At 38.9% G+C, this 25,504-nt stretch overlaps 1 protein-coding gene across 3 annotated transcripts; it reads left to right on the forward strand.

Annotated features, from left to right (window-relative positions):
* Nucleotides 1-25,504, forward strand: SLC9A8 (solute carrier family 9 member A8). 3 transcript variants are annotated; one of them, XR_008207041.1, is made up of 17 exons: nt 1-130; nt 322-500; nt 3,482-3,562; nt 3,816-3,874; nt 5,710-5,793; nt 6,686-6,787; nt 8,094-8,128; nt 9,089-9,232; nt 11,315-11,453; nt 12,969-13,074; nt 15,995-16,111; nt 16,534-16,616; nt 18,122-18,233; nt 18,648-18,868; nt 19,916-20,062; nt 21,057-24,586; nt 24,954-25,504. XR_008207041.1 is itself a non-coding variant. In XM_052684282.1 (16 exons), the coding sequence occupies exons 1-16, from the start codon at nt 30-32 to the stop codon at nt 21,162-21,164; spliced, it is 1,818 nt and encodes a 605-aa protein (XP_052540242.1). In that variant the 5' UTR covers nt 1-29; the 3' UTR covers nt 21,165-25,504. The 3 variants fall into 3 exon arrangements, 1 of the variants encoding a protein (XP_052540242.1); XR_008207042.1 differs by having other exon boundaries at nt 21,057-23,343; nt 24,362-25,504; XM_052684282.1 differs by having other exon boundaries at nt 21,057-25,504.

Here is a 25,504-nt window from a genome sequence, read left to right on the forward strand (position 1 = left end):
CTTCTTTTCCTACCATAGAGTTCGGAGGGATGCTGGCTAGTCAGTGTATCGGCGAGAACCCCGGAAGCGGCTGCGTTTGGGGCGGCTCCTCGCGCGGGTGGCATAAGGCGGCGGGCGGCAAGATGGCGGAGTGAGTGACGCGGCGGCTGGGCAGCGGGGACGGGTCTCCCGGGCTGGGGCTTGCAGTGGGGTCCTGCGGGGCGCTGAGGGAACGTAGTGCCCGCGGAAGGGGCTGGCTCTGAGGGGCGCTGGGGCACGTGCGTTCCAGAGCCTCGGTGGTGGCGCTGCGCTGCGTAATCACTTACTGTGTCGTCCTGACAGGTTTGGCAACGCAACCCGTGAGGTCATCAATGTCACCCTCCGCACCACCCTGGCTGCTACCACCAAGCTGGTGATGCCTACACCTGCCAAACCCATTCTTCCCGTTCAGACTGGAGTCCAGGCACAGCAAGAGGAGCAATCCAGTGGCATGACCATTTTTTTTAGTCTTCTTGTATTAGGTGAATGATGAGTGATTTTTTTAATCGCTCTTAAGCATGCTTACAAAGGAGGATATAGGCTGACTTTAAAAATCATGCTGTTCTGTTCCTACTCTGCTTTTCTGTCAGTGAAATGGAGCATTGCTGAGGCAGAGGGATTTAGAAAAGTTGGGTGTATATATACCTTTGACTAACTGACCTACCCAAGCCCATAGGAAACAGGGCCATTGTAGACCTTTTCATGTTGATCTCAAAGTGCAAACAAGATGTTTAATTGGCTTCATGTTCCTAATCAAGTATGTGGTGTGCATTCATCTATGGGAGTGATGCTGTCAGAATGTTTCATGACACTTGGATCTGTTTTTGAGGAGAGATTTCAACTTTGATTATTTCTAGATTGTGCTCAGATACTTTGTTACATAAAGTAATATCATACTGTGGGATTTACATGCACATGTGCTAAAGGTCAGCATCTATTTCTTCTGTCTCCTAGGATTCTAACATTTTTACAAGTGTGTGGTTACCTGTAGATTGCTGTAATTATGTTAACATTTGTATACATCCTATCTATCTATATATATATGCACACACACACGGGCATTCTGAACGTCAGATGCACACCCAACTTTTCTGTAAGCCTAGGCTGTCATCTTTCATTTTCTTAGTAGAATATAGCTGTCCTACAGTCTGCTTAGAGCAGTGTAGTAGTCAAAACTGTAACAATAATGGAACTTTCACAGACAATTAGGGCTCTGTTTTGTTTTGTGCATATATATACTGAGAGCCCTTTTTTTGACAGACAGGTCATTTAGTCTTCGAAGTGATCACTCTTTCCTGTAGCAAGTGGAAAATAAAAAACAGCTGTGGAGTTGATAGCAATGCAAAAACTTCTTCAAATCATTTTGGAGAATAAAAGAATACTTACTTTTTTTTCTCCTACAAATTACTGTTGCTTACTGCAGCAAAAATGGAAAGCATCTACCTATTTCTAAAGTGTGTGTTTGTCTTCAGAGAGGGTTAATGTTTTCCCCATGGTCAATGGCATATGAATTTGAATAAAAACAAAAGAAATACCAAAGCAAAATGCAGCAGATTCAAAAACTTGCAAGGTTAAAATAAATTTTCTGAATACGTGCACCTTGTAGGTTTTAAAAGGGTCATTCATGATAAAATTTTATTCCTAGGACTTAAGAACAGAGCTGTGAATATTTATTTATTTATTTATTTCTTCTGTGTTCCAGCCTGTTTATGCCCATGTGATAGCTTAATGAATCCTGAAAGCATCATCCTCAGGATACATTAATTACCTGAACAAAATAGAAAACAGTGTGAAAGTTTATTGTTCATAGTTTTTCCCATTCATAATCTCTCATCTAAGACTGTAGGAAGGATGAAAATGAATGGGTGTACAATACTGTTACCTCTGGTGTCATGAACTATCAGAAAGCTTTTAAAATTTTCTGAAGTAGACTCAGAAGCAGATCTATTCGAAGCTGTATAGTGATAGTAATAAATAATAATATAATACCAGTGCAAACAGTAATAGTTTATATCTCAGGCCGCTGCTGAAATATTTGTTAATGAATAGAATGAAATACGCATATTGCAGATGTGCAGACCAGATGGAATTTCTTTGTCAGACTTTGTTGAACTTGATTAAAACAGGAGAAGAATTGTGGTAGTTTCAAAGTGTGGGAGACTATTTCCAATGGATAAAATACATTACCATAGTACAGAACTGAATATTGAATAAGTAGCTGTCTCATCAGATTAAAATATTCAGTTTTTAACTTCAAGCCAATGTTTTTTATCTATTTTATATTCTGGCCCTTTACCTATACTGCTGTAACTTTTAGCAGTGCCCACTGGTAAATATCTCCACTGTTTTGGATAAGAACTTGAATGATCTCTGTACTGACATAGCCTTACTATTCATGAGCAATAGAGAATATAGAACAAGACTTATTTGTCCAAAACATCAAGAAGCAGCCACAAAACTGTTGAAGAATTGGAACTGGAATCCAGAGGGGATAGAACATATTTGCTTTGGAAGACTTCCCTACTTGGCTGAACAATGTCCTGGATAAATTCCTTGATTTTTAAATTAGCACTGTTTTGATGAGGTTGGACTAGATCTCCTTGAGATATCCCTTCTGGTGTAATTTTTTCTAATAATTTGATTAATCATTTGGATAAAGTCCATCTCCTTAAAGAGAGTCAGATGTAGAAGTGTGTAGCTTTGAAATTTTGATCAGGGTTATTGTAGTGGAAATGCTGAGACATGGCCTGAAGCAGTGATGGAGCACCTGGTGGGAAGGCAGGGCCAGCCCAGAGGAGCTCAGCTGCGTGCAATGTACTGAGTGATGGAAGGGCTGGAGCCAGGATCCACCCCTTGCCAGGCCTCATTTGACAGTGGAGGTGAGGGTATCTCTTGCTAGTAATCCTTGCCTGCCTGAGGCCTTCCAAAGGTAAGCAGTGCATTTCCTTATTTCTGTATCTGTGGCTGTTGCATTTGGGCTCGTTCTTATTTGCTGTAGCCAAAGGCTTTGTCACTCTGCTATTATCGTGGTACTTTTCATCTCATTATAGTATTACAGTTATGTGTATGTGTGCATGTATTTTTTTACTCCAAAAATAAAGAGATGTTTAAAAAAGAGGTAGATATTAAAACTGTGTTCTGTATTACTGTTATTTTTTCACATCTATTTTCAGAGGAAACTTTCTTGTAAGTTTTCAGAAGGTAGTGATACTAGTATTTCATAAAAAGTATTATTAAAATTTTAGGAAATAAAATTATCTTGTTATTTTCTGTCATTTGTAGATTAATTTAAGTGCTCTGGTGAGAATTAGGAACCTAAGATTTGTTTTTTTTTCCATCAGTGGATTCCTAATAAGTCACTGGAAAAAAATTTATGCATTTTTGAAATACTATTTAAAAGTCTATTTTATTTTCTGCTGTAAGTTCTCAATTTTTTTTTGCTTTTCTTTATTCTCTTTCACAGCTATCTGCATCATATTGGTGCATTTACTGATAAAATACCGCCTTCATTTTTTACCAGAAAGCGTAGCTGTTGTTTCCTTAGGTGAGTAACTGTGACGTTTTTGCATTGGCTTTGTGTTAATTCAGGGGCAGTCAGTATTATGTAATTGAATAATGTGCAACTGTGTGTCAGTTATTACTAGAAGAGTGGCCAAGTGAGTGCAGTAAAGACGACAACTAATTTAAGGAATAAATTGTGGTTTTGTGTTGTTTATACTTTTAAAATCTTGTTGACTGAGTTAATGGGAACATTAATATGTTTTGTGATTTAAGAATAGTATCTTGTTCTTTCTTAGGTATCCTTATGGGAGCTTTTATAAAAATCATAGAGGCTCAGAAGCTGGCCAACTGGAAGGTATATTTGAAGCAGTTGATTTTTAATTGCAGAACAGTCCTTAATGTTTAATATAAGACTGTTAGTAATATTAGTTTATTTTGATGTTGCTTCTGAAATTTAGTATTTTATGCTCTACTTGGAGTTTTTAAAATAATAATACAACTGAATGTTTGATGTCTTGATCTTGCTATTTATTTTCTAGGCGTTATTTTCTTCCTCCAAAATAATGCTTTTAATGGTACCAAATCTATTCCTGTTAGACTGTAAAAGAGGGTACTGCACATCTTGTATTATGAAACTAGTGATAGTAGAAAAAAATCTACAGTTCGGTTATATATACTTATTTACTAGATGTAACTCCCTAAAGATGAAAATAACTACTTTTGGAGAATTTGGCTGGATAAAGCCTGAGGTACCCCAAGTTGATTTGAGTTGGCCCTGCTCGAAGTAGGGGTTGGATTATGGACCTCCAGAGGTCACTTCCAACCTGAATTGCTGTGTGATGCTATGAGGTCTTCCCTGCCTCTGTGTGGAGCTACACAGGCTTCCCCAGGTAGCCAGGATCCTGGCAGAAACCTCTCCACGAGGTAGTCTGTAGCGAAACGAGTTTTGCCACCTGTGGTTTATCCACATCATCAATGAACATTCATTTAAGCAATCCAACGATTCAGGAAGCACATTGTGATATTTCATTTCTACATGTTTACTCACTACAAACAATGGCTGGTGCAGTAGTTAATGTGTTTTAATTCCTAATTTCTGTCAGCTAGATTTGGCTTAAAATGGAAAAGCAGTTAAACATCCAGAAATGCAGCATTTTAAAATAACTTTGTTTTGGTTAAATAGCATAATTTGAAGGAGGTCATATATGTAGGAAGGAAAAAGGAAGCTCAAGGTGTGCTCTCCTTCGAGCGCTGTTTCTACAAGCACAGGAAACGCTGATTGCAGCAAGTGATTACCTAGTTATTTCTGGTCAGCAGTGATGTGAGCTGTAGAAGCAGTGGGTGTGCTGCAGCTAGTTACTTGTTTCATCAGCTAAGGTAACGGGTCACAGGTGACATTACTGTTAGCTTATTTAAATTACTTCCACTGTATTAAAGCTGTATTAACCAACCAGCAATTATCACCTTTTATATGATTTTATTATATTTTTTATTTATTATATTTTATTATGATTTTATAATCATTTTATTATGATTATTTTTAAATTTTAACAGAATTATTGATATGATTTGATATATTATTTTGATATTATTTGATACACAAGGAACCATAGCGATAGTACCCCTAAACTACAGGCATAAATCACATTTGTCAAGAAAAATCAAGCCTCTGACTTCTAGCAGTGGTATATATCTTGAACCTGTTCACGTGTGTGTGTACTACGATGATCTGATTTGTTCTTGTCTATTGATTCACTTTCTAATGAAACTGTACTTATAAGTGATTTTATCAATTTAGCATTCAAGTGGTCGCTGTTCCTTGACAGTCCTTAATGTGCTCAGAAGGTGAGGTAAAATGACAATACTTTTTGAAAGTGCTGAAAAAGCATATCTCCCTTGTCAGTAGTAGTCAATTTTATGCACAGCTTATTTGAGAAAGTTAAAATAAGCAATACCTGGATTTCTATCACTGGATAAAAGTAATTAAATAAGTAGCCCTGGAATAGTTTACTATTATGCAGCCTTTTATTTTTGTGGTAATAAATGAGAAAGGTTAATGCGACTTTCATTTTCCAACAGTTTTGGTTTGTTGTTTTTTTTTTTTTTCAAATAGCATCATATTTGTGAAGGTTCAATATTATTTTAATAATCACGATATCCTTCAATTTATGCTTCACTTTTGTTTTGCAGGAGGAAGAAATGTTTCGTCCAAATATGTTTTTTCTGCTTTTGCTTCCACCTATTATATTTGAGTCTGGATATTCATTGCACAAGGTAAGCCTTTGCCAGACGCTCACATGCTGAGGTCTTGTTTGGAACAAGTGAAATCTAGAATAATTGCACTAAATTCTACCATATTTATTATCAGGAAACTGAGAATGTGAAATTTAAGCTTCTTCAACCCAGAATGCAGAGAATGTTAAATGAATGTTGGCAAGGTGACAGGTATTGCACAGAAGTTGTTCTCCTTGGTTGAAGAGGTTCCTTACCTCACTGGGCTGTGTAAGGACTGATGTGAAGAAGGAATGGAATCAGAAGTGGGGAAGGTGGGGTTGCTGGGGTTATGTAAAGAAGGGGAAAAGTGAGAATGCTTTCACTCTGCCTGTGAGACTGTATTTCCACGAACACTTCTCATGGTGCTAGTTCTGGCAAGAACAGCTCTCGCCTGTCCTGTGTGCTGGCTTTCTACTTAAACTGTACTGCAGAAGAGGGAGAAAGCTGTGGGTGATAGTAATGATGTGAATTGCTACTGTCACTGAAGATGTTTCTCATTCAAAATTGGAGACTAATGAGTGGACTAGCTATGGGGTTGTTTAAAAGCCTTTTTTCACATGCCCTTTCTACAAAAGAGGGATTAGTTTTCAACTCTATCAAGTGAGCAGTGTGTATAAGTGCTTGTGAATATTCAACTGGTCATCTAGGATTTGATTTGTTGTTCCATTACCACACTGAGGTGGTGTCTGGGACGTCTGAGGTTGCCCCTGAGAGAGCAGATAGTGTGTATATATGGCCTGTCCTGAGATAGCTGGAACTGAACTAGTGAAGTTTTCATCTCTGAAACCCAGCTGTTAATCAGAATCTAAGAATCTAATTTACACACAAACAGGAAACATGACTTTTGCCTCAGTTCATTTTCAGTAATTTATTTACTGTTACTGTGTTCCAGGGCAATTTTTTTCAGAACATAGGCTCCATCACACTATTTTCTGTATTTGGCACAGCAATATCAGCTTTCATAGTAGGTGGAGGAATTTATTTCCTGGGCCAGGTAAGAATAACTACTGTGAAGCACTTGCATTAATCCAACTTGCTTATTGAAAGTCCATTTTTCATGAACAGGCAAACACAGTGAAAGTAAATTCTTGGATCATGAAGTCTGTTTCTCTGCTGTCATGCTAACAAAGAGGCAGTGTTATCAAACAATCATAGAATGTCAGGTTGGAAGAGACCTTTTAAGATCGAGTCCAACCATGACCTAACCATATTACCCTAACTCTAACAACCCTCCTCTAAATCACAGAATCCCCAAGGTTGGAAAAGACCCACAGGATCATCCAGTCCAACCACCCACCTTCACCAATAGTTCTCACTAAACCGTGTCCCTCAACACAATGTCCAGAAGTCCCTTGGACACCTCCAGAGTCGGTGACTCCACCACCTCCCTGGGCAGCCCGTTGCAGTGCGCTCTATAATTCCTTATGTTTTTCACGTTAGAAGTAATTAAGACTTGAACTGAGTTTTACTTTCTTTTAATTACTTGATCTTAGATGGCTGTACCAGATCCTGCCTTCTTTAATAGCCATCTTCTAATTTCCACTATTAAGCTTATTTTTTCTTTTGTTGACAGCTTTCTTTAACTTCTCTGCTTTGGTGTTTCCCCTTTCATTAGCTACTGGCATAGGTAATGATGTATTCTCTGAGACTTCATTAGTTATTCCAAATAGTCCTTGATTTATCTTTATCTCTCACATTTTCATTCCTGTGAATGCCCTCGTTACTTTACTTATTTGTATCTGTTCAGTTTCATCTGGCCTTTCCTGATTTTGAATGACCAGAATTGTAACAGGGTAGTGTTAGGTAACATAATTATGATTTATGATTAGTATTTGTGATGTGATTAGTTGTTTGGTTTTTTTTTAAGAGATTAGTTTAAGATTTGATTAATACTTTAATTTGTAAAAATAGCAGTGTGTGGGAACTGCTGAGTCACGGCCTGAAGCTCTGATTGACCACCTGAGGCGAGCACTGAGTCAGCCCTGGGAGCACAGGTGAAGGCGATTCAGCTGTGCTGCTGGAAGGGGTGCAGCCTGGCTGCCCCTCTCCTAGGCCTATTGAAGAGCTGGCTGCCAGTGGGGAAGGAGCTCTGCTGGAGATCCCTCCTCTGGAGTTTTGCAGCGAGCCCAGGATGCGGATAAGCATTCTATCTATTCTCTTTGTTATTGTAATCTGCTTTGCCAAACTCTTGTTTATTTCAATAATTATAACATCTTTGTATTCATTGCCTATACAAGCAGCAAAACACAGTTGATTGTGATTTTTTTTTTTTTTTTTTTGTATTTTGCCTATTCTTTCAGGCTGATGTAATTTATAAACTCAACATGACAGACAGGTAAGCTCTTGGAGAAATGGTGCAGTATGTGAGGTTAAGCACTCATCAAGATAATGCTGGAAAATGTACTCTAGGGAAAATGTACTGTAGTTGGCCAGCTCTTCCAGTTTCAGTTTGGATTGCTTATATTCAATATTGTGTATTACACCAACAAATAGATCAGATGCTTCTAAACTATTCTGACACTCTCATTTCTGAATAGTATCCTTATGCTTATTTATTATCCTATTTTCCAAATAGGAAATGTACTGCTTTTTAATCAACCTTTAAAGTGAAAATATGTGAACTTTGATTAGTTGGCATGATTAATAGTATGTGAAAAAGGAACTTCCTTGGCTGAACAAAGTTGGCAAAAAAATCTATGTGGGTTCATACCTCCCTACAGTTAATTAGAGTTCATTTCTGTATTAATTACTTATTTTGTTCCTGTATTCATTGTTAAGCCAAGTACAAGAGTTTTTGGTTAAAATCTATAATTAAGTCAAATAGCAGGTAGGAAATGAGACAAGTAAAACATGCACAAACAACAGAAACCTTGGTTATTGGTACCAGTATTTGGGGTTTTTTTGTGCAGCTAAGCAGTCCCATTGCCTCTGCACTGTCTATCTGGTAGTTGTTGTATTTAGATGCTGCCTTTTAATACTCCTGTGCTGAGTAACACTATGCATATGTGATACATGGATTATGTAGTGTCTTGTTTTTTCAAACTTAGTTGTAGTAAGGCATTGGCACTTGTTGAGAGCACGGAGATATATATGTCTCAAACTTCCATCTGGACAACAACTTCCCCCTTTGAAAAAGAAAGTCATCTCTTTTTGTCACTTCAAAAAGCTGGGAAGAAAGCATGACTTTTTATTATGTGTAAACACTGAGATGTATTTGTTACTAACTGTTACTGTAATCTTATTAGATACATCTTTTTCGTCAACTTTTCTTTTTTGTTGTTTTATGTTCTCCCAGTTTTGCATTTGGCTCTTTAATATCTGCAGTCGATCCTGTGGCTACTATTGCCATTTTCAATGCCCTCAATGTGGATCCCGTACTTAACATGCTGGTTTTTGGAGAAAGCATTCTCAATGATGCAGTCTCTATTGTCTTGACCAAGTAAGTGCATTTTCAAATGTGTTGCAGGTGTATGGAAACAGCAGCCACTTTTTTTTCTCTTAATTGGGTATTGAAATATATGGGAATCCTTCCATCTGCTTTTGGAACTAAACAATGTGTTTTTGGTATAATGCTGTTGTGGTTTTTTTTTAATTGCTAGAAGAGATCTGTGATACAGACTGCTTAGGCAGAAGAAAACAAATGACTGTCCTTTTGCAACTCCTTCAGTGCCTCATCAAATTGACCCCAGATAACTGTTTTTAACTGCAAGTTTATCAGCTATCTTTCCATCTTCGTATCTTGGCAACAGAAAGCCAACGTGGGTCCTTTCAAGCTTGCACAGAAAATATTTGTCTTGCCAAATTTTCAGCTGTATCTCCTTTATCATTGGCTTCTCAGATTTCAATCTGTAGGCTTACATTAACATCCATGCAGTAGGAACTTAATTTTATATTTTTTGGACCTCTCAGAGGGAACTATTTGTCCTTTACCCGTGGTGGTTACACTCAGAGTTGTGGTCAACAGCTCAGTGTAGAGACTGGTGATGAGTGGTGTTCCTCAGGGACTGATGCTATTTAACGTCTTTGTAGGTTATTTGGACAGTGGGATCAAGTGCACCCTCAGCAAGTTTGCAGATGATGGCAAACTGAGCAGTGTGGTTGACATGCTGGAGGGAAGGGATGCCATCCAGAGGGTCCAGGATGGGCTTGAGAGGTGGGCACATGCTAACCTCATGAAGTTCTACATGGCCAAGTGCAAGGTCACACACCAGGGTTGGGGCAATCCCAAGCACAAATACAGGCTGGGTGGAGAATGGCTTGAGAGCAGCCCTGAAGGGAGGGATTTTGGTGTGTCAGCTGATGAAAGACTCAACATGAGCCAGCAATATGCGATTGCAACCCCAAAAGCCAACTGTATCCTGAGTTGCATGAAGAGAAGCATGACCAGCAGGTCAAGGGAGATGATTCTGTCCTTCAACTCTGCTCTTGTGAGATGCCATCTTGAGTACTGCATCCAGCTGTGGAGCTCCCAACACGAGAAGGACACAGAGCTTTTGAAGAGGGTCCAGAGGAGGGTCACAAAGATGATCACAGGGCTGGAGAGGACAGGCTGAGAGAGTTGGGAATCTTCAGCCTGGAGAAGAGAAGGCTTTGGGGGGACCTTATAGCAGTCTTACGGTGTCTGAAGGGACTGAGGAGAGCTCAGGACAGACTTTTTATAAGGGCAGGAAGTGACAGGAGGAGGGGGAGTGTTTTTTCAATGAACTAATAGCTTTAAATATGGCCGTGGTCTCTTTATGGAAGACTAAGAGCAATCAAATAGAACCGCATCTTTTTATTGATGATTTTATGAAAGTCTATGAAATATATTCCTGAAATTCAAAGACTTTTCATATCTTTCCTCTTAAGTGGTTCTTTGTTTTCCTCCTGTGACCTTCTTGATGCTTATTCACACCTAAGTATTTGATGCGAGTTGTCCCTGTTCATTTATTCTTCTCTGAGGATCACATGATCTGTCTTTTTTCATACTCAAAATTTCTGCCACGGCAAAATGTGCTTTCAGAGTTTGAAAACTGTTTTGTAATACTGGGCATTGTCACGGCTTATTTACACCAATCTGAAAATTCTTTAGGAGAGCAACTTTGGATTTTCAGAAATAGCTTTCCCTTTGGAGATTACAATAAGACTTAGAATCATAGAATCATGGAATCACCAAGGTTGGAAAAGACCTCAAAGATCACCCAGTCCAACCGTTCACCTATTGCCAACAGCTCCCACTAAGCCGTGCCCCTCAACACAACATCCAGCCTTTCCTTGAACACCCCCAGGCTCGGTGACTCCACCACCTCCCTGGGCATCCATTGCACTGCCTGACCACCCTTTCTGAAAAGGGTATTACTTGATGTAACATCTTTTGACATTCCTTTTGCTAAACATGTATCACAGTAAAAGCCTTTTAAGAGTGGTAGCAACAAAGAAATAAAGCCTTTTTTATTACTGCCAAAAGCTGTTTGGCTTTTTTTGAGTCAAGGCTTACAATTTACAATTACTTCTTTTGTATTATTTTTTTTTTTATATCCAGCACTGCAGAAGGTTTGACAAGAGAAAATATGTCAGATGTAAGTGGATGGCAAACTTTTCTACAGGCGCTGGGATACTTTCTTAAGATGTTCTTTGGCTCTGCAGCACTTGGAACACTTACTGGCCTTATTTCTGCATTAATATCCTTTTTTTACACACACATAAATTGATGAACTCCAACATTCAAATAGTATTTCGTCTCCTGTGTTCTCCTGCGTTCCTTAGGGGATACTTCTTAATAAAGACCGCTTTGTTGGTTGAGGATCTCTCATGCTTATTTTATTCTTACATTATTGAGCATGGGTATGCATTAAGAAGTTGCTTTAGGTTTTTATGAACATAATTAAGATCTGAAATGCTGTAGTTTATATTATGTGCAGTGTGTGGAGTGTAATAAAAAACGGTCACAGTTTTGTAAATTCGAAGTAATTCAGTTTCAGTATTGAAACAAACATGGCTCCTCATTTACATATGTAAAACAGTTAGTTAAAAATAAAAATGTTCCTCTTCTCAATGTTTTTTGAGTCAGACCAGCTCACTTGTCCGTATGTATTCAGTTAGCTGAAGATGAATACTGTTCTATTTGGTTTAATGTTGAGTTTTATTTTGCTCTTTCCACTTGCATCAACTGGTTGCTAAATAACCCAGGAGCTTCTCTGCTGAGATTAGGAGGGATGTTTATTTAAGTTGGGCACTCCTGTTGAGAGTTTGCTTTAATGATAATGCTGCATTCACTGTAGGTAATTTTCTGTTCTAGGCTCATGCAACAGCTACTCCTTAACAGTGTGTTGCAAATGACAGGACTTTGTTTGTAAATAACAAGAACAGAGTGTCTGATTAAATACAGATGTTTCTTTCAGTTCTCCACCCTGATTCCATGAAGTTTTAAACTACTTCTTATATCACAACGAAAGAGGATGACAGATGCTTAATATTTCTTTCACTGATACATAAATGATACCAAGAGAAAAGAAAAAGCAGCTCATCTGCCTTATTACAGGTTTTGTGCCTCAGAATATTAGATTTCCCACAGATGTGCAAAATTTCAATGTAGCGAAAGAAATCTCCTAATAGTTGCCAGCAAATAAACACAATTGAAGGTTGTTGCTGGTTCACAGGATGTTCCTCCTGTGAACATCCATATCACAGGTGTGTTAGCCTCTGAATTTTAGTGCAGTCAAAAGGATGTTATGATTTAAAAAAAAAAAAAAAAAAGCTCCCTACTATTTTACTTTGCTGTTTCATACCTCTGCTGTGTTTTTTTGAAAGCTTTTACTACTTAATGGTTCTCTGTGGCACATTTACAGTAGTTTTGAAGAAATTTCAAAGACTGAATGTGTAGAGAAAGATTCCTCCTGGATGTTTGGCATGCTGCGGTCAATACTGTATAGGTAGCATAGCAGCAGAACTTTTCTAAGTCTGTCCATTCTGATAGACTTCTATGAGCTGTAGTTCTATTAAAAAAAAACCAAACCAATCCTTGTAAGAAATGGTTAATCTTTACATGCTTGAGTCATGGGGCCACTTGTTGGCTTTGTTAGCTATTTGGCAGATAAGTACATCGAGCACCCCACTGTTTTATAACGGAATGATATAAATTTAAAAGAATACATACAAATTTTTGCTTACCTTTTCCTTAACACTTCCGTGTGCACGTGCTAAAGCACATTGATTTAAGAAAGACGCCCTCTCTAGAGTTTGGGATGATGATTATCTTTGCTTACCTTCCTTATGGACTGGCAGAAGGTATCTCACTCTCAGGTGAGTAGCAAAGCAATTATTTGCAGATTTCTCTGATAAGTTTGAGTATTTGTTATTTGTGTCTAAGAGGGTCTCTATTTTGTTGTTGTTTGTTTTTAATGTTTTCTTATTTAACCTGTGCTCGTACTTTTGACCTTGCCTTACTTCAGGGAAATATTTTTTATGAAATGTTACAGATGCATAGGAAAGATAACTGAAGCTTTCATAAGTATTAGCTATTCAACATAAAACTAGTATTCTCTCCAGTTACCTCTGCCTACCACAGAAGACAGTTTTCAGCTGCATGCTGTGGAGTTTGGCTGCGTTAGCAAACTTAAGTAATGCCCAAGCTACTACCTGGTAGCTGTCTTTCTGCACATCTTCTGTGTCGTTGGATAAGTCAGTTGAGACCAACCCATGAGTATTGCAGGTATTATCTCTGGACACTTAACAGAAATTTGCTGAGGGCCAGAAGAGGTTTACAGGGGAATTTTTTTCAGTATTCTGTAGAATCAAGTATAGAGACAGTTCTGCTGCATACCCACCATCTCTGACCTCTGGTGACTTAAGTGTAGTGTTTGTTGTTTTTTTTTTTAAGGCAGTCAGCTTCCTGTCTCATTTCTCAAAGGAAGGTGGGAAGGGATGCGGTATTCAATGTAACTTATATGTACCTGCTTGGCTCTTTTTTTTTTTAACATACTGGTTATTTTTAAGTTCATTAAAAGATATTTGCTCTACAAGTTGGTGTATACAATGAGAACTTAACAAGTTTGTGACATTTCTTATAAATGATCTACAGATATGAAATCAGAGTTTCTAATTTTCTGAAAACGTGTGCATGCTGTTGTCAATATTTTAGAGTAACGTACCTTCACTGATATCAGGGGACTTTTGTTTTGTTGATGTTGGCTTCTTTTTATTATGTATGAAGATGTGGCATGTAATCGTGGTATTTACTCAACTGAGATATGTAATGCTAATGCAAACTTTCCATTCTGCCCACTTGCATCTAGAACGGTTTTGTGTGTATAGATCAAGAAATTATCTGAAATATGAGTATTAAAACATTTGTTGCTGTAAACACGAGTTTTTTTCCCTTGTGAAAAGATCATGCTGGAATACATCAGCACGTGGCCTTTTCTACTTCTAATTTACGCTGCTTCTGAATTTGAAGAACAATAATGAAGTATTACAGAATTTGTGCTATTGCATTATATAACAAACACATGCACTGGTATACAGTGAAGAAGTAATAGCATTCGTAATCAGATGGTCTCAGGATAATAGAGGTTCTTTGTCATTTTATTTGTGAAGACAAGCTCTCTGATTTGCTCAGGCATCTTCAAGAATGAATTCTCAAGAAATAACAAATTCTGAAGGCCTTAGTTCGCCTTTGTTTGAAACAAAGGATTACTCTCACTCTACTGCAGCTGGTCTAATCCTTCCAGTTTTGTTCACCTGGGCCACCCCTGGATGCGTAGCTCTAGCCAAATAGTCTTGGTCTTTTATATTTTCTGTGTTTTGGGCTAACTGGGTATGCTCCCAGATGTCATCTTGTCCTCTTGAAATCTGCATTGCAGTTGATTCCTTCTGGGTTATGTTGTTCAATTTTTTTTTAAATTGGTTTTGTGACAAGGAGTACTGTACTTGTTCTTGAAACATATTGCTATACTTGCACAATCCTTACTACCATCTCAAACGATATCTTTCTCAGATGTAAGTCTATGCAGCAGACAATGGAGATGTTTAAAACTTCCTTTAAGATAAGTAGCTCCCTCTGAATAGTGAACAATTGGCAGCACCTGTGATGTGTCTTGGGCAGTTAAAGAAATAGCTTGAAATTCAGATTATTTCCATAAGTTAACCAGCACTGTGAAGCAAGGTAGACGGAAAAACTGCAACACGATCAAAGATGCAAGAATACAGTGAAGTCTGAGATGGCTGTTTTAGGCCTGTGGAACCAGTTGCAGTACATCTCTCCAAACTATGCATGTTGTTAGGTCAACTCAACTGTATAATGGTAATTTTCCCCATAACTGATGGCTATTATTAATATCTGAAATAACCTGTAGTAGCTACTTTGTGTCCTGTCAGTTGAAAATGATGGACATCCTGCACAGTAGCATTCTTTAAAGGCCTTATGCATCAGGTTGTACCTTTATAAAAGGACATTTATGCCCAGAATTCTCAAATCTCTATACCTTTTCTGGTTCTCATACTGATAACAAATTGCAAGTACACCTGCATTTGCTATTCCTCCTTAACCTGCATTTGCTATTCCTCCTTAACCTGCATTTGCTATTCCTCCTTAACCTGCATTTGCTATTCCTCCTTAACCTGCATTTGCTATTCCTCCTTAACCTGCATTTGCTATTCCTCCTTAACCTGCATTTGCTATTCCTCCTTAACCTGCATTTGCTATTCCTCCTTAACCTGCATTTGCTATTCCTCCTTAACTTTTAATGACTTGGTACTCCACACTGGAATGGTTTCAACCTGGGCCCTGTTGGTCTCATTCTGCTTCTGGTGGAGTGATTGGGACTGACTGATCAGCACATAGGAATGAATGACTTGTCTGGGAGAACAAAATCATACAGTCCTCTAGCCCCACTACTCTCAAGTTGTTCTTACTCCTTTTTTGATGATATCTGTCTGCCTGCTAGTATTTTCCTGCTAGGCAGGAAAACCTCTCAAACAGTTTATTTCCTTCACTTTTATGGGAAAGCAGTGACTACAAGGATTTATATTAGCTTGCAGTTGACCTGTTTTGGACCTCCTAGTATTTAATATATCCAACAGAATGAAATCAGTGCAACTTCCAGTGGTAAGAGAAACCTCACTCATTGCTTCAAAAGCTTTTGTATTAGTATAGAGTGTAAGCAAACACTGTATTTGCAGTTTACAAGTTAACCTCTATTTGATTACTGCATTTTATTTACAGGAATCATGGCAATCCTGTTCTCTGGCATTGTGATGTCCCACTATACACACCATAACCTCTCCCCTGTTACGCAGATATTAATGCAGCAGACACTGAGAACCGTTGCTTTCATGTGTGGTACGTGCTACCTACAGTATATCTCATATAGTTTAAGAATTGATTTGCTTCAAGCGGTGATTCCAAAGGCGGCAGGAGAGAGATGAGTTTTCCTCCTGCTGCTCGTGTGTTAGCGGTACGTGTCTCTAAGAGAAGGCTTCTTAGTGGATGCTGGAAGGCAGCCACAAGTCGTCTTTCCTGATGTACTGGATAAAGCATCCAGTAAATCTTCATTTCCCGTTCTGCAGCCTCCTGCTAAGATTTGCAACGAGGCTGGGAGCCAAGGAGAGACCTCTGACTTCCATGTTCCTCTACAAAAAGACTTTTTTTGTGTGTGCATTGCAAAATCAGAAAACATTTATTTTATGCTCCATATATATTATAATGGGAATACAAAAGGTTTCACAGAATTGTGTATTTAAAATGCAACTTCTCTTTTTCAGAAACGTGTGTTTTTGCATTTCTTGGCCTGTCTATTTTTAGTTTTCCTCACAAGTTTGAGATGTCCTTCGTCATCTGGTGCATAGTAGGTATTTCTTTTAAAAAAATATTTAGGTATTTTTCTGCGGTGTTTGTGCAGAAAAATAAAACCTTGCACTTAAAAAAAACTTATTTGTTAAGATTTTATAGTTTTTTATGAAGGATACTATTATAATTGTATTTGTTGCATAAAGTTAGTTCTTACTGATAAGCATGAACTTCCTCTTTCTGTTCTTAGTGCTGTGGTGTGTGCTTACATCAGCCTGATTTAAGGATTCCAGCTTATTTTAAAAGACTAATAAGAAAAAGAACCTTGCTTATTTTGCCTTATTAAAATAATCTCAGAAGTCATTTCCCTCAGGAAGACAATCCTGCGGTTTCTATGCATTTTTAGCATCACAAAGGATTTGTGTGAATTTAGTCCATGCATTACTTCTTCACTCTGTGAAGAAGTGACAAGATGAAAAAGCTCCCCTTCTTCCAAGGTAGTACTTTCTCAAAGCTTCTGTAATGTCTGCTCATTCTTTGACTCTATTCTCAATTCCTTCATTTTGTATTTCAGTGTAGCTTTTGTTTCACATGGAACTTATCTACATATTTTGCTATTGTTATTATTTAACTGAAACATGAAAAGTGCATTCTCTTTGCAGATTGGAAAAGGGGAAATTTCTAGTCACATACCTCAATGCACACTAGTTTGTTTTAGCCCATGCTCCAAGGAAAGAATTGTTTTCTACAATCTACAGATAATTTTATCAGCATGGAGAACTGCTCTCACCGCATTACACATGTGTACCCAACTTCCTTACCTAATATATATCTAAGGTGTGACACTTCCTTCTAGCATTGCCCTCACAGCCATAATATGCAAATTGACTAATTTTGGGGTGATTCATAAAGGAAAACAGCAGAGGCCTTCAAGAATCCCGCTGACTAAGTCTAGTGTATTTACCTTGTCAAGGTCTGTTTGTTGTGGAGTTTACTAAGCAGCACCATTGTGAGTAACTGTTTTTCTGAGTTAATTTTCACTGTATTCATTGATTATGTTATTAAAATAATAGTACTTTTTTGTTGCTTAGATGTTTGGTGTATTTTACAGCCATATCCAGTAAAGTGCTAGGGAACTGAATTGCATGCTATTTATTTGCCTTCTTTTTCAATGAGGAGCTCGTCCATGGGAAGCAATAGAAACATTGCTTTGACTGTTAGCAGCTGTGCCAAAAGAACAATTAAAGAAACTGAAATGAGGGAAACACATACCCAAAATGATTCTTGGTCTCCCTGGAATGCCTTCTGGGTTTCATTTGTTTATCAGAAGTAAAATAGCGTCTGGTCAGGTTTAAATTAACTTAAGCAGACAAAATTGTTTAAATTACCTGATGCTGACAGTTTTGTGGGTTTTTTTGTTGATTTAGCAGCTCACCTGTTTATGAGATTTATGAGTGGGAAGGGTGTATTGCTGTTAGCTGGTACAAGCTAAATGAAATGCAATTTGGGCCTATGTGACCATAACACATCAAGTAGCCTTTTGCTTTGGTTTTTGTTTTTCAGGTACTTGTTCTGTTTGGTAGAGCAGTGAATATTTTCCCCCTTTCCTACCTACTCAACTTTTTTCGTGATCATAAAATCACCCCTAAAATGATGTTTATCATGTGGTTTAGTGGTAAGTTACAACTCAAGCTATGGAGGACTGGAGAAATGTTTTATCTCTCTTTCTTTGTGTGGGCTTGTTTGGGAGGAACTGGTTTTCCATCCATGGAAAACTTAACACTTGCACCATTCTCAAACCCAAGTGCAACTGATACTTTCTCTTTCCCTTCTGATTAGGAAAACAATGCAGTATAGTTCCCAAGTAAAACTTTTCTTCAAAGAATATAGTTTTCTAAAAATCAAACAGCTCAGTTTGAAAAGCGGTACCTCTGATTCATTTTAAGATTATAAACAAGTAATAGATAAATGAGCAGAGAATAGGATCATAAAAGCCATGAAAGTGGAGGACTCCTGTTGAGTTGACGGAGTGCTAGGGACCAGCATCGGTGCTGATTCACTCTTCACCGATTTATTGTTCTCCCTGCAGGTTTACGTGGTGCAATTCCCTATGCACTCAGCCTCCATTTGGGCTTGGAACCAATAGAGAAGCGTCAGCTCATTGGAACAACAACAATCATCATAGTGCTGTTCACGGTTTTGCTGTTGGGAGGAGGAACTATGCCCCTTATCAGACTGATTGACATTGAAGACTCCAAAGCACGCAAGAGGAACAAAAAGGACATTAATCTTAGCAAGACAGAGAAAATGGTATATTGTTGTTCTATTCAAACAATTATTTTTTTCATTTTCAGGAAGACTAGTATGATTTTTTTTCACTAAAAAGTAAAACAAAATGAGTGGAGGCGTGGTAGAAAAAAGCCAAATAATATTTAAAGTATCCCAAAGAGCTTGGTTAGCATGTACACAAGTAACTTCTTAGAAAAAGGAGTGAGAAACTTTGTCTCTTAAGTCATTTTAATTATAAATGAACCCATACAAATTCAAGTAACCTTAAAACATAAGGCAGATGCTACAGGATCGATTGAGTCACAGACAGGAATGAGCTAGTATATTGTGAGTCAGGAATTAATAATAGAAGGCAGATTTTGAAAAAGTCAAAGCAAAGGCCTCAATAAGTTGGTAGCAGCAGCACCACTGTGACTGGGTTTTATTTTAAGGCAGATTCTGGCTTTAAAATAGTCAGAAATACTGAAGAAAACTAATGTCTAGTCTGAAAATTCATCTGTTGAAGACAGGAGTACATAAAGTATCGTTAAGCTTTTTCTTCTTTTGGTCCCAAGCCATAACACAATGCATGCAGAGAATTGTTCTGTGGATCTGAAAAACAACTTCTCTTGGAATGAGGCTTTATAAAGTCTTCAGTCTTCAGAATTAGCTTATTCTGTCTATGGAGGTGAATGTGTATGGGAAGAGTGCAGGTAGCATGGTGTGCTCTGATATAGGGCTTTTTCTTTTCCAGTGAGATGATGACACAAAAGTATTGTTTGCTATATGTACTCATTGCTTAGATTGTATGAGGAAGCTTGCGCACTAGAAATCCCTTAGCAATAACAACAGTACAAAACCATGGAGTATTTTAAGCCTTTTGGCATGAAAAAGGAAGGTAAGTGACTCTGGGAATCAACAGCTGGACAGATTCATGCAGCTGTAAGCTCTGGTAGGCTGAGGTGATTATTTCTATTTTGTTCTGTCATGGGAACTGACTGAAAAAGGAGACAGCGTAAGGTGGTGAAGCAAGTGGGAGGGGAATAACTATTTTTTCTCTGGCTATTGCAATATTTGTGATGTTTCTAGGGAAATACCATAGAATCCGAGCATTTATCAGAGCTCACAGAGGAGGAATATGAAGCCCAGTACATAAAACGCCAGGACCTCAAAGGATTTATGTGGCTGGATGCTAAGTATTTGAATCCTTTCTTCACCAGAAGACTCACGCAAGAAGTAAGTCTGTCTTGTTTTCTTGAAGCAAAACTGTGGTAGAGTTGGCTCTTATTTCACTCTGTACCATTCAAGGATCACAGTACAGCTATACAACTTCTACACAAGGGGTAGTGAGCCATCTAACGCCTTACTTGTGCATATGTAGAGCAGCTGTAATTAAAAGCCACACTGCACAATCGCTGGTGGATTAAATGGATTTTTCTGCCTAGCACAGCCTTTTGCTTGGAACTATAGCCAAAAATTGGCCGTTCTTGAAATTGGAACCTTCTTTTTTTTTTTTTTTTTTTTTTTTTAATATATTTCTTCACTATGAGATGAAGAGTCTGAAGCCATAAATGCAAAATGACACCTGGCTGAGCGCACAGCTTAACACTGAGTTAAGCTCAGAGGTGTGAATACTATGCTATTTTCACTCCAGGCCTCAGAAGCCTGATATTCCTTGGCTACATAATTCACTTTTTGTTTTCCTCTCCAATTTGAATTCAGCATTTTTGCTGTGAGATTAAAGACTTTGTGTTTGTATATTCAAACTCTGAACACTTTTCCACAAAAGCCAAAGGGTTTTAATTTTTTTTTATTTTGCAAAACAGGGAATGAATCAAGAAATCAAAAAATGGCATTTGATTTGTAATTGGTAGCCAAAAACACAGGCTGCCGTCAAGACTGCAACCAAATGGTAGAAAAGTATGTGAATTGCCAAAGCAGGTCACAAGCTTCCTGCCGTCTATGGGAACATGTTGAGAGGAGTGAGATTCAAAAACACTGCCCTCTAGACAACTCTAATTGTTGAAATCCACAGAGGAAGACTGTGTAGGAAACAAAGAAAATGTCTCAAAGTCCCTGGAAGTAATTAATAGCTGAGCATTTGACGTGTTTTGTACACTTAAAGATCACAAGCAGATTATTTCGTGAGAAGTGCACTTAACTCATCATTCTGTTTTGCGCTCTGACAAGTTGTATTGTACCTCAGTGACAATGTTTTCTTGTGCCTCAGGACTTGCATCATGGGCGCATACAGATGAAAACTCTCACAAACAAATGGTATGAAGAGGTACGACAAGGACCTTCGGGCTCTGAAGATGATGAGCAAGAGCTGCTGTAGCAGACCAGGGAAGAAGCACAGGGAGTATATTATTAGACTTTAGAAAGTGAATTTAAGTATCAAGACCGTAACTGCACAACAGTTTCTGATTTGGGGCATATCTTGTTCTGTATGTTTAAACATCAAAAAGCAGATCTACTTTGCTTGGTATTATTAGTCACTGATAGCCACTGAAGTGTCAGGCTCTGAACTGAATGAAGAACCTTCCAGCTTTTACATCACAGCAAATTTAATGCAGCCTGTGAAGAATGTGGAAGCATCTGCCATGAAATTGTTTAATTGTTTAATTTTAATTGCTGTTTAATGTGGGTCCTAGTACAAAGCCTGCTGTGAGTGTTTGAAGTACAGAGCCATCATATGACTGCAAGATAGGATGAGTTGCAGCTTTTTTTTTCTTTGAAAATATACACCGATTCACATGGAGAGGCTTGATAGTTTAAACTATGAATTTGTTCTAGCACTGGTAAGGGAGTCTGGCTGGGATAAATCCTTGATTTATGAGAGTTACAGGATCAAAGAATGATTTGGGTTGGAAGAGACCTTAGAGATCATCCAGTTCCAACCTCCTCTGCCTTGGGCGCATAGAATTGCACATTTTGAATCCAGAGAAGATCATTGCCTTGACAAATAACAAATGCTGCACACAAAGAAGAACTTCTTAATACCTCCATATTTTTGTCATATGAAATTGTCTTGGTATCTATTTAATGGGATGTTTTATTTTTATATTCTGAGATGTCGTCCTAATCAGTACTGTGGGTTAGACATGACTTGCAAGAGGTGTGGATTGCATGACATTAAAACTGCAATTTCAAATGCAGTTCTGCAACACTTTTTTTATTTTGCTGAAGGCAGTTGCAGTTGGTTTTCCCTGGTTCAAGTCTAAGAAAGCAACAGCTTTTCTTTTGCCTAAATTCAGGAAGCATTCCTAACACTCCGGAACTCACTAGCAGACTTCTTGAATTCTAGTGGAATCAAAAGCAACTCTTTCCCTGTCATTGGTTTGATGAATTAAGTGTGTACATGGGGAAGAAGGAGTCTACAAAAATCTAATGTAGATATGAAAGAGTCATTTTTGGTCTGGTTTTGTTATTAGGCTTTTTAAAAATCAGCTGCTGGGCTGATGAAAGGCTATTTGGAGTCTTAAACCTGTGCTGGCTAAGCAGTTCTCCAAAATAACGTGTTATATGACCTGCTTTTCTGTATTACTACTGTTATTTTGAAGAACTGTGCTCATCCTAGAGCTGGAAAACACACTGGCCAAAGTCTGAATGAGACACAAAATCAGCTTCTGGTATTGACCAGAAATGAATTAATGCTTGGTTTTCTCTTCAGAAAAGGATCTGTATTTTTCCTTCATCCTTCTAGATGACAGTGGATTTCATTACATTTCAGTTACCCGTAAGTCTTAAAATAGAGATATCAAGGAAGGTGCACAAGTTACAGTGCTGTGAAGAGTGGGAATGCGTGTTCAGGTTCTGCGTTATGTTTGTTCAGTGCAATGAGGACTGTTAAAAAATCTGCTCAGTGAGAATCTCTGTGCTGTCAGTGCCAGTGGACTGAAGCCGCCAACTTCTGAGACTTGTTTGTCTGCTGGAGGCAAGCATGTGTTATCTGTCTTGTCTTTTTTTGTCCTGTACCAGCTGGGAACTTAGACATGCAAGCCAGAATGGGGAGCAGGTAAAGTTGTGCTGTCATCAGGCTGACACTGACCTGTGTGGATTCTTACTCCTGCCCAGACCAGGAGGTTCTCTTCTCTGCAGGAGCTGTGCTTGAGTTTAATGTTCTAGATGCTCTTATGCTAGGCATGGTGCTGTATCATAATCGTGCTGAAATAGCAAAGGTGCTCTCATTGCTATGGTTATTCTGAAACGAGGCACCTGCAAAAGGAGTGAGGTCTGCACCAGCACGTCAACCATTTACCTCGATTTCCATTCGAGGTAAAGTGATCGTTACTGCCCTCTGTTGGCAGTCAACGGTAACGGCGTGACATCTCACGATCGAATGCTTATGCTGAGAGCAGTTTAATAAATTAAATGGAAGCAATGAATTGATACAGCTAGAACGAATGAAATCACTCTGCTGAAGCAAATAAACCGAAGAAAATCTTGGGTCTTTTCATTAAAAGAAACTATGCTGAAATTTAAGAAGCTTAGATTTGTCAGAGCTTGGAATGAAGGTAGGTTTGTCTTTTACAGAATACACACTAAATTCCATACTTGTGAACCAGTAGAAGAAAATTTTGCCATTATTTCAGTGACTGATTTCTGTATTTATCAATGCATTTACTTATGCCAGTAACTTCCAAGTTAGGATTTCTTCATTTTCTTGTGTAAGTATGTTGCTTCATCTTCCTTACTCAATTGCCCTGCAGCTACCTTACTTAGATCTTTTCCTATGATATCAGAACAATAGGAGACTCTGGTCCTCTTTCCACAAGGACAGGCAACTCCATCCTAACTTGGCCTCTCCTGTGAGTTTGTTCAAGGATATACTTTGTTTTTCTTCTTTATTCAGTGCAGAATAACCAGAAAATATGTAGGATGCAGATGTTACTAATTACAGATACTGAAGTTTTGTCAGTCTGGTGGAACCTGCCACCACTCCCAAGCAGTGCCACGTCCCAAGGCAGCTACGTGACCATCCCACGTGGCAGACTGGCACCCCTGCAATGACTCACAGCAAGCACCTCCAGCTTTCATTTCATTGTTATTTTTAACTTGGCCACACCAAGAAACACTCATTGATTTTAATCTTTAAAGCATATGCAGACTGTTTCTACAGCCTAATCTAAAAGATGCCGTAAAAAGAGAAGAGAGCACTAGTAATTATCTGTAGCTCAGGAGCTTATCTTTTGGAAAGAACTGAGCTCCAAGCTATTCTTCCTATGTACCCTCAGCTTTTTCTAAGTTGTGCAGTGTGTGAGATCAGCCATTGCAACTAGGCTTCCTCCACTTGACCTGAGTTTAAAGGGTGCAGCAGTAATATCCCCACCTGTGCAAGATGGTTTGCACCAATTACTTCATGGCAGAGCTGCATGCGGAATCAGGAGATTGGGTGAAACCCATGACACATCACCACCATTTTGAAGCTGCCATTATCCCTCTGGCAACCTGCTTTACAAAGAATTTCTCAAAGTGAGGAATTTTACTGCAGTTTTTCTTTGGGTTTTTAACCAATATGCATTATTTCAGCAGTTGAGCACTTGCCTCAGCAACTCCAGTGTCCAGCAGAACATGGAGCACAGGAGTTACTGAGACAGAAGCTGTCCCTGGGAAGGACTGGGAGCTCCGTTGCTCAACATCTGCAGCCCACCCACAGCTCAGCCCTCACTGCATGGGCAGCAAACCCTGTCAAAGCCCCTGGGACAGCTCCAGCTCTGCAGCAGCAGCAGGCTCCCACTAAGTCACAACACAGTCCAGGTATGCCAAATCCTCCCAACTGGGGGGCCTGTTTCCTGCCCATCATTCACCTCTGAACCCACGGCAGGGTCAGCACCCCTGACCCACAATAACAACTGGATACTTCTGGAAGCAACAGTGAGTGCAAGAAGCCTGACCAACTTCGGCAGGCAGGCACTGGGCTGCCCACAGCTGGGGAAGAGCTGTAAGAACTATGTGGCCTTAGCACAGAGCAAGTAGAGCATGCCAGAAATCAGGTCTTCCCTCTCTGATAACACAGAGATGAGCAGGGAGGCACTGCATTTCCCATCTGCAAATTAGCATAAGAGTATCCAGTAAATGTGATTTTAATTTAAATGTCAATTCCATCTTATTGCTAAACTCAAAGAGGCTTCCAAGAAGCTGGACAGTGCAACAGCCTCCTTCCCCAGTGCATTTATTGGATTTTGGTGATGAGAAGGATACAGCGCAGCTCTGAAGCGTTCCATCCATTCATGAAACTGCAGCAGGTTTCTCAGTCTTTCTCTGCCTTCTGTCAATCTTGTCCGTGGCTTCAAATCTTCTCCATATTATGCCATGATTCATGAAGAACAGGGGGGAGTGCTCAGAATTTGTTTGAAGTCTTCTGCCTCGTTTTATCTTAAGGAGCAGCAATAGTGAATCTGGGCTTCAGTGGAAGACAGCTGGCTGCAAGAACACAGGCAAGGATCTGAAGCTCTAGCTGAAGGGAGCAGGTGGAACTGAATGCTGCAGAACTTGTTAAATATGGGAAGAAATCTGAGTGCTCTGAGCAATCCCTGCTTTTAGAAACTCTTCACAGTGATCCTCTTCCCTCCCTCCTTGTTCTTTCAGTGCTGATTTGTTAGTCTCTGATGTTTCAGTCTCAACAACTAGACTTGAACTCCAGACCAATGACTAGTAAAGTTACCTGGCAATCCA

This window comes from Tympanuchus pallidicinctus, unplaced genomic scaffold, assembly GCF_026119805.1.
Source record: "Tympanuchus pallidicinctus isolate F22 unplaced genomic scaffold, pur_lepc_1.0 scaffold20, whole genome shotgun sequence".
NCBI classification, from domain to species: domain Eukaryota; kingdom Metazoa; phylum Chordata; class Aves; order Galliformes; family Phasianidae; genus Tympanuchus; species Tympanuchus pallidicinctus.